We start from the raw sequence: 16,603 nt of genomic DNA, 5'->3' as shown, positions 1-16,603 counted from the left end.
AGGTGTTGGGGTCCTTTTAACAGGAGCTTGAACTTGCCTCCTCTGTGCTGTTTTAGAATATTTTTTTTTTTCTTCAGGTGGACGGAGGAGTTGAGTGCCTTGTGGAAATCCGTAGCATTGTCTCCGAGTCAGACGTCTCTTCTTTTGAAATCCAGCACAGCGGGTTTGTGAAACAGCTGCTATTGTACATGACTTCCAAGAGTGATAAAGACATAGTGAACCGTGATATAAGACTTAAACGATTTCTTCATGTTTTCTTCGGCGCCCCTGTAAGTGTGATGTGTTTCATTGTCAGAATTCTCACAAGTGCCATGTGAACAAAACCTGTTCTGTATTACAAAATTAGCCATGTTTTACTTTTTTTTAACTAAAGGATATATTTGACAATAAGTAGTTATAACTTGTGAGTTTGCTTTTAGTGCTTTTTATGGTTTAAGCATTGTTTAACCATTTGGTTTTCTACCAGTTTCTGAGGTTTTACTGACCATGAAGGACTTGATAAAATAGTAAATAATACAAACCTAGGCTCCTTCAGTCTACCTTTTACTTACTAAGCTTTCACTAGTTGCCACAACTTTAAATCCAGGTTATGGAGTTTTTAATCTCTTGTATTTAGCCTCTGTTGCAATCCTTAATTTAAAACATAACTTATTTCTACTGTTAATTTTCTGCTCAGCAAAAAAAAAAAATCTTCCTTCCTGTCATAGTATGTTAAGGCCATTTGCTGTGTGGCCAAATATTGCTCTAAAACCTACTCCCTTGTTGGCAAAAGAGTTTGTAAAGCTGAGGCTGCAGCTGAATTTACTTAGCTGAATGGAATTGTTCAGTGTAAAAATAAAAACTGAGTAAATAGATAGGCTGTGCAAAATAAACAATGTTTCTAATATAGTTAGTTAGTCAAAAATGTAATGTATAAAGGCTGGAGTGATTTGATGTGTAACTAACATTATAGTCAGAACACTACTTCCTGCTTTTCAGTTCTCTTGGTTTCCACTAATCAGTGACTTGAGGGGGTACATGGGTCATAACTGTTGCTTTGGAATCTGAGCTGAATGCTGAGGATCAATTGCAAACTCACTGAACAGTTATGTCCCATTTGGCCCCCTTAATCACTGACTAACTCAGAGTTAGAGAGCTGAAAAGCAGGAATAGTGTTCTTTTTTGTTATTTAAGACATCCAGTCACTCCAGCCTTTATACAGTACATTTCTGGCTAACTAAGTTTGAGATTTTTTATTTTGCAAAGGATATCTATTTAACCAGTTTTTATTTTTACACCGAACTGTTCCTTTAACACCAAAAAAGGAGCATGCACTTCCATGCATTTGTATTCAGCTTCTCTGTACAGACATGGTACCTGAATGCTTTGGACCTGGGGTTTTTTGAATAAGAGCTCTTACTGTTATTTCTCCATACCATAAGTCTGCTTAAAATGATTTAAACATTAAATAAACCAATAGAATTGTTGACTATGAAGATTTTCATTCATCCAGGTCATGGTATATCTAGTATAGGTCAATCTAAAAACAACTGGACTTGCTGAGTAATCAATGAAGACGTTTCACTACTCATCCGAGCAGCTTCTTCAGTTCAACTGACTGGTGTGGGAAGTTCTCGTCATATAAACTCTTCCACTAATCCATTTACAATGGCACATTGTTACTCTTCAAAGAGGTGACATCTGAAGAAACTCACAGAGGTGTTGATTCTGTGTAGTTGTGATAGGATTATCCAATGTGTCATGCAACTCCTAGATACAGGTGTTACTTGTGAGAGTTGCATGAATGGATGTGTGAAGTGTTCTGAATCCGCCGGGGTACAGATGTTAGAACAGCATTGTATGTAGCAGACAGGTGGTGTCGAAGGCCCCCGCCTCTGTTCAGGGATGGTTTCTCCACCTTGACATTAATCGCCTCTTTCAGGCCTCGTTCAACCCAGCGGTCTTCTTTGTCCAAGATTTGGACCTTGCTATCTTCAAAGGAGTGTTCCTTGTATTTTAGGTGTAGAAAGACAGCTGAGTTTTACCCTGTAGTTCGCCCTCCTATGCTGAGCCACATGGAGTCTATGGGAAATGGCCTTGTTGTAATTTGGAGCATTCTGGATGATGGGTTTCAGGATAATCGTTCCTATACCTGTATTTCTATTTCTTCATCTTTAAAAATAACCAGAACTGGGAAGAAATTGATGAAAAATAGCGTTACTGGACACAAATATCAATTTTAGCCTTTTAATGGGTAGAATCTTCTTTTGCTTTTCCTAACTATCCCATAAATACTGAAACTGGAAACAGGCCTTGTGTAATACATTTCCTATCTGCAGATTTTCTGATATCCCTACTTGTCAGCTCAACACTAGCTATGATTAGCTCAGGGGACAGGTGTAGTCAGTCAGGGCTTCAGAATCTGTTGTGTATTTGTAGTCAAGCACTGCACTAAGCTCCAGGGAAGATAAACTAACTACAGTGGAACAAACAAGCGCATCTGTCTGTCTGTATCCATTAGTGATGAGTGAATCTGACCTGTTTAGCTTTGCTGGTGATCCGCGAAACGGTTAGAAAATCGCCAAATGCAACAAAGTCTAGGGGTGACCAAAACACGTGACCAAAAATAAAAATAAAAAAAACTTTTTTTGGCACACAAAAAATTTGACACAAAAATTTGTGAAGGGGATTTAGGACAATATTGTTTCCACCAATTGGAGTCTATGGCCATCTTTTTTGAGGGGAAACCTTGCTACAAATTTCACTCATCACAACTAATTACAGAGATGGTAATTCTTTATCTTATGTGTTTTGCCTCAAGGCAAGCTTATCAAGAGGAATAGATGTTAAGCTGTTTTGTGCAGAACCCTCTTAACTGCTTTTATAGGTTATCAGTAGCATTTTTCTATGTAATATGTATGTTTAGCATGCATTCGTTCATTGTAAACCGATGCAATATATGTGCAATCTTTTAACATAACGATAGCACTAAATTGCTAATGTGCATTATTGTTTATCGTGTACTGAAAAGCTTTATGGGTTTGGCTATGTATCATTTCACAGAGAAGATGATAAGCTATGGTTAATTTATGGTTCATCTTCAAATTAAAGAAAATAAGGTAAAGCTGGAGTTAATGTGGTGTGTTAATTTGCAAGGCACCATCCCCTGATACTGACATAGTTGGGCATGCATAGTACAACCGCTTGTGGCCATCTCTGTACTGTACATGTGCACAGTAGTGCAGGCGATAGAGGGATAGAAGAACATGGCAACACACACCCAGTTTTCATGAAAACTGCCCCCAGCTTGTGCATTGGCCACAGCTAAAATGTAAGCAATTAGACTCCCTGCCTAACAAATTGGCATCCCTTTAGTAACTCTAGATTTCCTTGACCTTTAACTCACATAAACATTTATTCTTCATAACTAAAATAGATACATTGAAAATACAGAGCTGCTGCACAGTTTATATGAATTCTTCCTTGCATGTTTGGGATAGAAGTTGTTGTTGTCCTGAATCTCTAGATAACATTCCCATTCTGCTTTTCTCCACAGCTCCCTGGAGAGGAACCACTTGCAAAACTGGATCCAACAGAAAATAGGCACTTGTTAGCACTGGTCCATAAGATGAACAATTGCCTTAGTCAGATGGAACAGTTTCCAGTCAAAGTGCATGATTTCCCTAGTGGTAATGGGACAGGAAGCCGGTAAGTGGAAAGCTTGCAGGTAGAGCTCATGCAGTCAGGAAAGTTATTATATAATATGGTATAACATTTCTCTACTCTATATAAATGTCATTCTGAAATGCGAAATTCCAGGACAAATGTAACTTGTGTAGACTGAAATGTTTGTATATGGAAAATTGGCAACATGCTCCTTGTATATTGATTTTCAGAGGATCACAAGCTTTAAAGTTTTTCAACACTCACCAGCTGAAGTGTCAGCTTCAGAGGCACCCGGATTGCACTAATGTAAAGCAGTGGAAGGGCGGTCCTGTTAAAATAGATCCATTAGCCCTTGTACAAGCAATTGAAAGATACCTAGTTGTTAGAGGTGAGTGACTTTTATTCCTATGGATGTGAAAACATGTATTTGCCACCCTATGCGTAATTTCCATTTGTCTCTCTATCTAAATTTTTTAAGGTTATGGAAGAGTTAGAGAAGATGATGAAGATAGTGATGATGATGGCTCTGATGAAGAGATAGATGAATCTTTGGTAAGTATGCAACACTGCCTTGTTTTTATTTGTTCCTGTTTTTGTTAAATGTTTTTTCTCTAAGTCATCTTGGGGGACACAGGGACAGCGGGTATAGCTGGTACATCCAGGAGGGCAGGACACAACAGTAGGAAAAACTTAGCCCCTCCTCTACTGGCTATACCCCCAGCAGGCGGAGCTTAGATCAGTTTTTGTTGTGTCCTCAGGAGGATAGGACGTAAGAATTTTTTCTCTGTTTATTATTTTCATTTTTGTCAGTTGCTTGACACCAGGGAATGCCCAGGCCCTCTACACTGAGCAGAGGTTACCAATAGGCATTCTACAACGTGGGACCTGACTCCGGGGTCTTTATGTGCAAGACCACCCAGTCTCATTCTAGTCTCCCCTCTTTTAGGTGGAGACTGACTGGCCGGAGGACAGAGGAGACGAACAGGACTCTGTAAGTATAGAGTGCAGTCTTCTCTCCTCTATAGTTACCCCTATCTACATATTAGAAAGGAGGTCTGGCTCACTGACGACTTGTACAGGCTGCTAAACCCCTCCTTATTGCCATGTCCTCCACTATTCCTTATAAGGTTTATTGGGAGGCTCCCTTGGGCTGGCGTGATTGTACTGAGGTGCACTAGAGGGGCAACGCTGCACTATTTTCAGTGAGAGGGAGAAGGTGAGCCAGCAGCCTGTCAGCTGTTCCTTTTTTATTTTCAGCAATGGCACGAGTCAGCAGCAGGGATAAGCTCTTGCCTATACAGTGGCAGGAGCTTCTTCCCGGTGCGCTGCTGCTTCTGGAGGCGCGGCCACAAAATGAACGGTCCAGCGTGGCGCATTCGCTAGGTTCTCGCGAGATCTAGCGCTCCCTCAATCGCGGCCGCCATTTTGTTTTCTCGCCGCACCGGAGTTACATTGCGCACACTATAGCGCAACAGCACTCGCGTGTGGGAGGCAGTTTGAAAGGCTCCCTGCATTCCGGAGTTTTCTTTATTCACTGTGTGACACAGGGATAGTGCGGGAGACGCTGCAGCTCACCGCAAGTCCCCAGAGAAAGCCTCCTCTGCTGGTTTTTACCACAGCAAGCGTTCAGCTAAGGATTTTTCCTCATATATATTATATATATATATATATACTTATACTTATTCATATACTGTTACTCTCACTATTAACATGTCTGAGGGAACTGGTGACAGGCCTTTTTCTAAGGGGGCACCTTCTCAGGTCAGATATTTAGCCTGTGCCACCTGCCGCAAACGTTTGCCTCCTGGGCACAAAGAGCCTTTATGTAATAAATGTAAGCCACCTGTTGCTGGTCCTGAATCCCCAGCACCTGCTCTTCCCCAGGTAGACCAAGGTGTTCAAAGGGAACCTACGTCTCCACTTACAAGTTCTCCTCCTCCAGGGCCCTCTCATAAATTGCCTGCCACTCCAGAGTGGGCATCACAGTTAGCTTCTGGGATACCCTTGTTGGCACAGTCTCTAGACAAGCTGCTTTCCCGCCTTGATAAGCCAAAGGGGAAAGTTTCAAAACGCAGAGCTCCTTCCCCATCCGATGAAGAGAGCGATTCTCCTCCTAGAGGTTTTTCGCCATTTCTACCTGATTCCGGTGACGAATTTGGACAATCAGAAGGCGAACTCTTATCTGACTCAGAAAGGGAGGATGAGGATTCACACAAGAATTCCTCCGAGTCCGTAGATGCTCTAATTACCTCTGTGCTTGAGACACTCAACTTTCAGGACTCGGTGACATCATCGGACACCACTAAGAGCCTGTTTAAACGTCATAGTAAGAACTCACCTGTTTTTCCTGCTCATGCTCAACTTGATCAGATCATACAACAGGAATGGGACACTCCAGAGAGGCGTTTTCAGACAAATCGAAAGTTTCAAAGACTCTATCCATTTCCTAAGGAGCTTATTGAAAAGTGGTCAATGCCACCTTCAGTGGATCCTCCGGTATCCAGGCTCTCCAAAAACACCGCTCTTCCTGTTCTGGATGCCTCATCTTTCAGAGATTCGATGGATAAAAAACTGGAAAGTCTTCTTCGCTCCGTGTTCTCAGCTTCAGGCACTTCGATACGACCTGTCCTTGCCATGGCTTGGGTCAGCAGAGCAGTCCAATCCTGGTCAGACTCCCTACTGACTGCCATTGATGCCGGAACACCTCGCCATGAGCTTTCTCAATATGCTTCCCAAATAAAGGAAGCGAATGATTACCTATGTGAGGCTTCACTGGATGCATTACAAGTCATCAGCAGATCATCTGCACTTTCTGTAGCAGCCCGTAGATCACTTTGGATGAAACTCTGGTCAGCAGACCTTTCCTCAAAGAAGTCTCTAACCTCCATCCCTTTCAAGGGCAAGCTTCTGTTCGGTCCGGACCTGGACAAGATTATCAGCCAAGCAACAGGGGGCAAGAGCACCCTACTACCACAACCTAAGGCTCGTCCCTCGTTCCGCAAGGGAAAATTTTTTCGTGGCTCCCAGGCCAAGCACTCGAGATCTTCTCCACCTCGACAGTCTTTTGCAAACCGAGGACGCTTTAGTAGTAAGCAGAGGTCCTCCTGGCAAAACAAGAAACATATCCCTAAATCGGGGGACAAGACTGCTTCAGCATGACTGCACCTGCACTTCGGCAGTCACAGAACCGATAGGGGGCAGGCTCAGCAAATTTTCCAAGGTATGGATCGCACTCATTCAGGACTCCTGGATACACGAGGTAGTAACCCAGGGCTACCATCTAGAATTTGCCTCAAGCCCCCCCAATCGTTTCTTCATGTCCAGACTGCCACAAAACTCAGACAAAAAGACAGCCTTCCTGGGCGCAATATCAACACTTTCAAAGGCGCAGGTGATCGTTCCCGTACCAGCCACAGAACTCTTCAAGGGCTACTACTCAAACCTATTTGTAGTGCCCAAGAAGGACGGATCAGTAAGACCCATTTTGGATCTCAAGGAATTAAACAAATTTCTTCGTCATCGAAGATTCAAGATGGAGTCTCTCAGATCTGTAATTGCGGCCATGTCCCCAGGGCATTTTCTGATGTCTCTAGACATAAAGGATGCTTACCTTCATGTTCCCATTTTCCCTCCGCATCAGAAATATTTGCGTTTTGCCTTCCAAAATTGCCACTATCAATTCACAAGCCTTCCCTTCGGGTTAATGTCCGCCCCGAGGGTCTTCACAAAAATCATGGCAGCAGCAACTGCAGTGATTCGCAATACCGGAGTCTCCATCACACCCTATCTGGACGACCTGCTAATCAAAGCACCCCCCTTTTCGGAAGCTCAGAGATCTCTCCAGATATCCAGGGACAAACTCCAGGAACTAGGCTGGGTCCTAAATCTAGAGAAATCTTCCCTAACACCCAGCAAATCCATGGTCTTCCTGGGCATGAGATTCAATACACAAACACAGAGGGTTTACCTACCTCAAGAGAAGATCAGTCATCTCCAAGCCTTAGTGAAGTCGCTTCTTCAGAGACCCCACCACTCAGTCAAGTTCTGTATGAGGGTGTTAGGGGTCATGGTATCCACTATAGAGGCAGTACCATTCGCACAATTCCATCTAAGGGAGCTCCAGTGGAATATTCTGAGATTTTGGAAGAGAAAATCCCTTGTTCAAGAGATTCGGCTGTCCAGCAGGACAAGAGCATCGCTTCTCTGGTGGTTGGACAGCACTCATTTATCCCTGGGCAAACCCATGGGAGAGCCGTCTTGGCGCATACTCACGACGGACGCGAGTCTCTTCGGATGGGGGGCAGTCCTAGAGGGCCTCTCTGCACAGGGTCAATGGAACTCACTGGAAGCGAGATTACAGATAAACCTGCTCGAGATTCGTGCAATCCGTCTAGCTCTAATACATTGGCAACAAATTCTTCGGGGTCAGGCCATAAAGATACAGTCCGACAACGCCACCGCAGTCGCCTATATCAACCACCAGGGGGGCACAAGAAGCAGAGGTGCACTAGACGAGGTCAATCTAATATTCAAATGGGCCGAGTCTCACCAGACCCATCTGTCAGCCGTTTACATCCCAGGCCTACTAAATTGGGAAGCGGATTATCTAAGCAGACAATCTCTAGACCCAGGAGAGTGGTCATTGAAGGACGAGATCTTCCAGGAGATAACACAGATGTGGGGCACTCCAGAAGTGGATCTAATGGCGACCAGGCACAACCGAAGGGTACCAGCGTTCATGGCTCGTTACAGAGATCCACTGGCGATAACAGCAGACGCTCTAACAGCAAAATGGCAATTTCAGCTGGCCTATGCATTTCCACCACTACCTCTAGTACCCAGGACTCTCAGGAAGCTTCAGCGAGAGCGGACCACTCTCATCCTCATAGCTCCAAAATGGCCGAGACGCTCCTGGTACACAGATCTTCTCAACATGGCCGTAGCAGAGCCTTGGACCTTACCTCAAGTCCCCGATCTTCTAACTCAAGGACCAATTTGCCACCCAAATCCAACAAATCTAAGTTTGACGGCATGGCTCTTGAAATCGAAATCCTGACCCAAAAGGGTTTTTCCAAGTCAGTGGCTAATACCATGTGCGCAGCTAGAAAGCCTGTCTCGGCAAAAACTTACCATAGAGTCTGGTCTACCTACCACCAATGGTGTGTTTGTCAGAAGAAACAGTTCAAACGATTCTCTATTCCAAACATACTTGAGTTCCTTCAAGACGGACTTTCCATGGGTCTATCACTCGGTTCTCTAAAGTCACAAGTATCTGCCTTATCTGTTCTCTTTCAAAGACGAATTGCTCTCCTACCTGATGTCAAGACTTTTATGCAGGGAGTATTACATTTGACTCCTCCAGTTCGAGTACCAGCTCCACTATGGGATCTCACTCTAGTTCTACGAGCTCTCCAAGACCCTCCTTTCGAGCCATTAGGATCTGTACCGCTTCTCTGGCTTACCTGGAAAGTTACTTTTCTTCTGGCCATTGCCACTGCAAGACGTGTCTCTGAGCTCAGCGCACTATCATGCAAACCACCTTTCCTTGTTTTTCACCATGATAGGGCGGTTCTACGCACCATTCCATCATTTTTGCCTAAAGTCGTATCTGAATTTCATTTAAACCAAGAGATTACTATTCCGACCTTTTGCCCATCACCTTCCAATCCTAAGGAGAGGGCTCTACATACCCTGGATCCTGTCAGAGCCTTAAAGTTCTACCTGCACAGAGTACAGGACTTTCGCAAAGTAGACTCCCTACTTGTCATTCCTTCAGGTCCTCACCAAGGAGATGCGGCCACAAAATCATCCATTTCACGATGGATCAAACAAGCGATTCAACGAGCCTACGTGGCACGTGGAAGAACGCCACCATCTAGACTCACAGCCCACTCTACTAGGGGAATGAGTACGTCCTGGGCGTTCAGGAATCAAGCATCAGCAGAACAGCTGTGCAAGGCAGCTACGTGGACCTCTGTCCACTCCTTTTCGAAGTTTTACCATTTCGATACCTTTGCGGCTTCTGACACTCGCTTTGGCAGAAGGGTGCTTCAAGCCGCCGTGGCTACTTCCACATAGGCCTCACTCTCCCTCCCGGAGATTTAAGGGGACAGCTTTGGTATGTCCCCACTGTCCCTGTGTCCCCCAAGATGACTTAGAGAAAAGGAGATTTTGTGTACTCACCGTTAAATCTTTTTCTCTTGGTCACTTGGGGGACACAGGGCTTCCCTCCCTTGACTGAGGCCCTCATTTTTCCGTTAGACATGTTTAATATTAAGTTTACGGTTAATGTAAGATTTTTCCTGTTGACTTTGGAACAAACTAATCTAAGCTCCGCCTGCTGGGGGTATAGCCAGTAGAGGAGGGGCTAAGTTTTTCCTACTGTTGTGTCCTGCCCTCCTGGATGTACCAGCTATACCCGCTGTCCCTGTGTCCCCCAAGTGACCAAGAGAAAAAGATTTAACGGTGAGTACACAAAATCTCCTTATCTTTTCTGAAAACAATAAAAAATTTACCTTAAAAAAAAAAAAGGATGCAACACTGGACTGTGATTTTTAGTGCAGCCACAGGCACAGTTGCCCTTTATTCACTGTGATAAATGTACCGTTATTATCAATTAAAGTACATTTAAAGGAAAGTTTGAATTTTTAGTACCCTATATAGATTAGAATTAAAGCCTTCAGCAAATGCAACACGGCGACAATCCATCATGCGGCGCTCGATTTCTCCTCCCTGGCTATCTCCTATAAGGTAAGCAAGGAGGAGAAATCGAGCGCAGCACAATGGATCGCCTTTTTTGAAGAGCGCAAGCAGAGTTTTGGTAAGTTATTTCTTGATAAAGACTTAGCGATTTAAAAGTTTAATATGCTAACAAATTTTTTAATAAAAAAATCTGATCCTTTAACAAGCGTTTCCCATTCGTTTAGTGCTGAGCAATTTGATTTTTAGTTTTGTGTCATTCAAACTCCTGTCTTCACCTGACCATCCCTTTCTCACCTGGATCATTGGTAGTTGACTTACACACATAACTATGGCATGGTAACCATGCTATCAGGAGCTCTTTATATGACTAAACCCAATAATATGGATATTAGACTTCCCCTTGCATTCTATAAAAGCCCTACCTAAATAATTCAGTTTGCACCTCTTATACACAGAATCTTTGGAGAACCAACATCTATTTATTTTATTCTCCTCCTACAGGCTGCCCAGTTCTTGAATTCAGGAAATGTACGGCACAGGTTGCAGTTTTACATTGGGGATCACCTTCTTCCCTACAACATGACTGTGTACCAAGCAGTGCGGCAGTATAGCATACAGACAGAAGAAGAACGTGAATCTACAGATGATGAAAGTAATCCTCTAGGAAGAGCTGGTATTTGGACCAAGACCCATACTATTTGGTAAATAGTATTATTGTTTTTTTCCTTCACTTAGTCTATGACATTTAAGAGAAATAGGATGAAAAAAGATATTACAGATATGGGACCTCTTATGATTATGCTTGGGACCTGGGGTTTTCCGGATAATGGATCTTTCCTTAATTTGGATCTCCATACCTTGTCTGCTAAAAATCATTTAAATATTTATTAAGCCCAGTTGGATTATTTTACCTTTAGTAAGGATTAATTATATTTTAGTTGGGATCGAGTACAAAGTACTGTTTTGTTAATACAGTGAAAAAGGAAGTCCATTTTTAAAAATCTGGATTATTTTGATAAAATGGAGTCAATGGGAGACGGCCTTTCCATAGTTCAGAACTTTCTGGATAACGGATTTCTGGATAACTGATCCCATACCTGTATAGCCATTTTTACAGGCAAAACATAGCCGCGTTAGAACTTCTAACTGAATGATAGATGCAGCCTTATCTGGGAGGTGCAATATTCGAATGTAGCTTAATTCCATACAACCTCTTTTATCGGCACAAAAATGATTGCTTCTGTTCCGATGTTTGGAACAGAACCTTATTTCTATACGTTTATTACCACTAACTTCGAGTGAAAAACCATCAATACTCTATCAACTGCAGCAATCTTTGAATGAAGCATCTACCAGAAATGGTCTGCTTCAATTTGAATGAGCTGGGAAAGGTCTTCGTCTTTCTGGGGCAACACCACAGGCATGTTCTAGGTCTGCTTTACGCTAGTTCTTCATTTAGAAATACATATATAGCAAATTTCCAGTAGCTAAATAATGCAGCCACTGTGTGCCGGTACCAGCTGACTTGGCTTTCGAAATTCATCCCATTCTGTACTCTATTAGCATATATTAGTATGACGTACATTGAGGTAATCAGGCTTTCATTAACCAAACAACTGTAAAAAAAATACAAAATTAATTGAAATAGGCAGTAATCACTGTTTTGCACTTCTGGAGCAGTTTAAACAAACCTACTTGAAACTGCTTTATCATATAAATGGAAACATTTTTACTAACAAATTAGCACTATTATAGTTTGCTAATCGAGTTCCTACAAAATCTGCACTAGTGTTCTCCAGATTTGGTAATATGATGTAGGAAAATTGTCTTTAGTTAAATTGTAGGGGGATGATTACTATTTAAGTCTTGACGTGTGGGCTATGTATAGACTGAACTGCGTAATGTCCTTTCTGTGGTACAGGTACAAACCTGTAAGAGAAGAAGAAGAAAGTGTGAAGGATACAGTAGGGGGAAAGCGAGGACGTGCCCAAACGGCACCCACCAAAACCTCTCCAAGGAACTCGAAGAAACATGATGAATTGTGGCATGGTAAGGGTAAGAGACATGGATGTTCTGTATTCTTTTAATACTGGCTTTTTCTTTCAGTAAATGTTTAAACTGTAAGCATGAAAACCTAAACTTATTACATAGTGCATGTAATAGAAGAGTTCAAGTCATTGTACCATAGGACACTGACATTATAAAATGTTATATTGCACATGGGTAATGTAGTGATCGCAATCTAAATCCCTTAGTCGTTCCACTTGCCATAAGCCTACATCATTAAGTAAATGTTAAAGGGATTCTGTCATGATTTTTATGTTGTATTTTTTATGCCAGTTTTGTTGACTGGGTAGTTAAAAAGTATGTAAACACAGGCTTGAGAAACAAAGCCACATTTAGTTTGGATTGAAGGAGCTCGGTTGGAGACAGGAAGGACATCATTTATTATTAAAGGGAAACTGTCATGGGAAAACATGTTTTTTTCAAAACACATCAGTTAATGTGTGCAGAATTCTGCACTGAAATCCATTTTCCAAAAAGAGCCAATACATTTTGTTATATTCAATTTTGAAATCTGACATGGGGCTAGACATATTGTCAATTTCCCAGCTGCCTCCAGTCATGTGACTTGTGCTCTGATAAACTTCAATCACTCTTTACTGCTGTACTGCAAGTTGGAGTGATATCACCTCCTCCCCCAGCAGTCTAACAACAGAATAATGGGAAGGTAACCAGATAGCAACTTCCTAACACAAAATAACGGCTCCCTGGAAGATCTAAGAACAGCACTTAATAGTAAAAGCCAAGTCCCACTGAGACACATTCAGTTACAATATGTAGTAGAAATAGCCTGCCGGAAAGTAATTCCATCCTAAAGTGCGGGCACAAGTCACATGACTGGGGCAGCTGGGAAACTGACAAAATGTCTAGCCCCATGTCAGATTTCAAAATTGTATATAAAAAAATCTGTTTGCTCTATGAGAAACGAATTTCAGTGCAGAATTCTGCTGGAGCAGCACTATTAACTGATGTGTTTTGGAAAAACATGTTTTTCCAAGACGGTATCCCTTTAACAGAATAAAGCAATGGTTTGCGTGCTTTTTTGCAAGCTATTTTGAATATTGGTTTAATATTACAGAAATCCATTGCTTGCATGAGGTTTAAAGATGAAAGCAGACTCAGAATGCAAGTACTGTAGAGAGTATCGTTATTAACAAAATGCACACATTACAGATTGTTTACAGAAGGCATTGTATAAATATAATATGTACAGGGAAAAAACAATAATTTAATTTATTCCAGGTCCCTGAGCTGTGCTATATTATTCCTGTCAATGCTTTTCGAGCTGAGCACGTTGCGCTTTTTAAAGAGCTACAGCAAATTCTGTACAGAAAATTTTCTCACTGAAAAGCAGCACATTATCTTTTCATTATGAATATTGCACTTAATATGCATATTAAGATACTTTTTAATTTCAGCTTTTATTTTTTATAATTTTCATTATAAAACCAGAGTTTTGTGGTTGCTTGGAGTGTGAGAAATGTGCAATTTCTATCTACTGTCAATTACATTTTCTTTCTTGTCTTTAGATGGTGTATGCCCCAGAATTTTTAACCCTTTAGAAGCGTACCTCCTCTCTGGGCCACCTGAAAATATTACCTTTGATGACCCATCTCTGGATGTGGTGATCCTTCTGCGGGTTCTCCATGCCGTCAGCCGATACTGGTATTACTTGTACGGTGTAAGTTATTTCTCCACCCATCTGAACACACCTGAATTACTCTTTTTATCTTTAGGAAATTATGCACTTGCTTTTTAGATTATACTATAGTTGTGCAATGGTTGCCAGTGATGTAGACATAAGAAATATATATGCATTGTTTATTTGCTTCTATAGTAGTGGGTGTAATTTTTGCTGAATGGACAACATGGATCCTCTGCATAACTGCCATATCTAGTTAAAAAAATTGCCTGTCAATCACTTATTATAATGCCTTAAAAGGGCATTGCAGACAGTCTACATTGTAGACATTGGGCCACAGTAGGTAGAGGTTGGTGGATAAGGTCATTATACAGTGGACTTAAAGGAGAAGGAAAGCTAACAAAGAAGTTTATTGCCAACCGATTAGCCACACTAGTGCAAGCTATAACATTATATTTATTCTGCAGAATGCTTTACAATAACGGAGTAAACAGCCCTAGAAGCTCTCTCTATTTGTTTAGAATAGCAGTTGCCATATTAGCTTGGTCTGACATCACTTCCTTCCTGAGTCTCTACCTTTTCACTCATAGCTCTGGGCTCAGATTACAGCAGGAAGGGGAGGGGGGAAAGGGAGGGAGAGAGGAGCAAACTGAGCATGCTCACGCCAGAGGCAAGGTTAAGCTGAAGGCAGGAAGTCTGATACAGAAGCCCATGTGTACACAATAGAAGGAAAGAAATGCAGTGTTTCTTTTGACAGAGGACTCAGAGCAGCATAACTTAGAGGGTTTACTGGTGTATTTATATAGACCTTTCTGATAAAGCTTACTTCATTTTAGTAAAGCATATTCCACACTTCATGACTATTCATGATGTTTGTGGCCCTTCAGCTATTATTTTAATGTTGCTACAAAATACCCGAATTTTTTTGTAGAAATCATTCATGGGTTTTATGGATTTTGTTGGTGAAAGTGTTAAAATTCATCTAATTCTACCTATCTTTTGTTCCAAGAATGCTGTCTGCAAAGAAATTATTCCTACATCAGAGTTTATTAACAGCAAGCTAGCTGCAAAGGCGAACAGGCAGCTACAGGATCCTCTGGTTATCATGACTGGAAACATCCCAACCTGGTTAACAGAGCTTGGGAAAAGCTGGTAAGAGTGAAACCCTCTGTATCTGCCAAACTTCACTGTATTAGTTTAATAATCTTGAATTATTTCCAGATTGTTAATGCATCCATTTCTCTTTGCAGTCCATTCTTTTTTCCGTTTGATACTCGGCAAATGTTGTTTTACGTAACGGCGTTTGACCGAGATCGGGCTATGCAGAGACTGCTGGACACCAACCCAGAGATCAACCAGTCAGACTCTCAGGACAGCAGAGTAGCACCAAGGCTGGATAGAAAAAAAGTAAGTGAAATCAAGATGTGCAATGTTTGGCAGACAACCTTCCAAGGGTGTAACAAACTTTGAACATTGCCTTTCTTTTTTTTTTTTTTAATTTTTTTCAAAAAAGACATACAAAAGTACAGAAAAAAATATAATGTCTTACCTTACAATTGTCTACCTAGAGTAATCAAAGGGTTACAATCACGTACAACAAAGCAATATACATGCATTTACTATGCAGGGAACATTTCAACCTCCCACTTTAGGTGCAATCTCTCCAAATGTGAGACAGAGGATTTCTGTAAAATAGCATATATCCATGAGCTAAGTATTTGATTCCCAAAGAGGCCCAAAGCCCATAATCGGGAAACCTTTTGAAATGCTGGAGTTTGGGGTTCTCCCATAAGGGGGTACCAGGCGACCAGGTGTCTTGTCTGGGGTACATGCGCCTTAAATATTGATTAAAAATTCTCAGCAATGGGGTCATAGACATGGTGTGGGGAAAATCGGAATGTTCTGCTCTGTACAAATTATTTGCCAGTGACTCTAATGAGGTGGCGCATGCCGCTTCCGCCAAAAGGGCTTGATTATTTATATCCAGCGTCAGCCACCAGTGAGCATAAACCAATTGTGAGGCATGGTAATAATGTAAAAAGTTTGGCAACGCCAGACCTCCCCTTGATATAGGGGACTGGAGGGCCGCAAGGCTAAAACGGGGGCCCGATTCGCCCAAAGAAAGGCACCAGTTATTTTGTCCAGTTGTTTAAACCAGCTTTGGGGTATATATGTTGGGGCATTATGTAGCTTATATAAGAACTTAGGCAGGAATATCATCTTGACCAGGTTCGCCCTTCCCACTAGGGAAAGAGGAAGGTTGGTCCAAGCGGTAGTTTTTCTGCGGTATACTTGTAAGCCAGGGTCTAAATTGTTCAATATGTATTCTTTGGGGTCCCTATGGATAATCACACATAGGTATTTAAAGGAGCTAGTCCATTTCAATTGGCAGGGGGTTTGAGCCGGGGGAGAGATTTTATTTATCTGTAATATTGTAGATTTCACCCAGTTTACCCTAAGACCGGAGTGAACTCTGAATTGGTTAACCACTTGCAAGAGCCAGGTAAGCGAGGCCCCCGGGTCTGCCCGGTACACCAGCATATTGTCGGC

At 42.0% G+C, this 16,603-nt stretch overlaps 1 protein-coding gene across 9 annotated transcripts in view; it reads left to right on the top strand.

The window, feature by feature from the left end:
- trip12.S (thyroid hormone receptor interactor 12 S homeolog) overlaps positions 1-16,603 on the top strand; it is an 84,773-nt gene that overhangs the window by 56,380 nt on the left and 11,790 nt on the right. For 5 of the 9 annotated variants that reach the window (XM_018264319.2, XM_018264325.2, XM_018264327.2 and 2 more), the window contains 9 exons: positions 78-269; positions 3,536-3,687; positions 3,876-4,033; positions 4,124-4,197; positions 10,849-11,048; positions 12,269-12,402; positions 13,941-14,092; positions 15,063-15,205; positions 15,304-15,460. In XM_018264319.2, the coding sequence (XP_018119808.1) occupies positions 78-269; positions 3,536-3,687; positions 3,876-4,033; positions 4,124-4,197; positions 10,849-11,048; positions 12,269-12,402; positions 13,941-14,092; positions 15,063-15,205; positions 15,304-15,460 (1,362 nt within the window). 9 annotated transcript variants of the gene reach the window in all.

This window comes from Xenopus laevis, chromosome 5S (genome assembly GCF_017654675.1).
Source record: "Xenopus laevis strain J_2021 chromosome 5S, Xenopus_laevis_v10.1, whole genome shotgun sequence".
Taxonomy (NCBI): domain Eukaryota; kingdom Metazoa; phylum Chordata; class Amphibia; order Anura; family Pipidae; genus Xenopus; species Xenopus laevis.
Note: the sequence above shows the minus strand (reverse complement) of the source record. Positions and strands in the feature narration are given on the sequence as shown.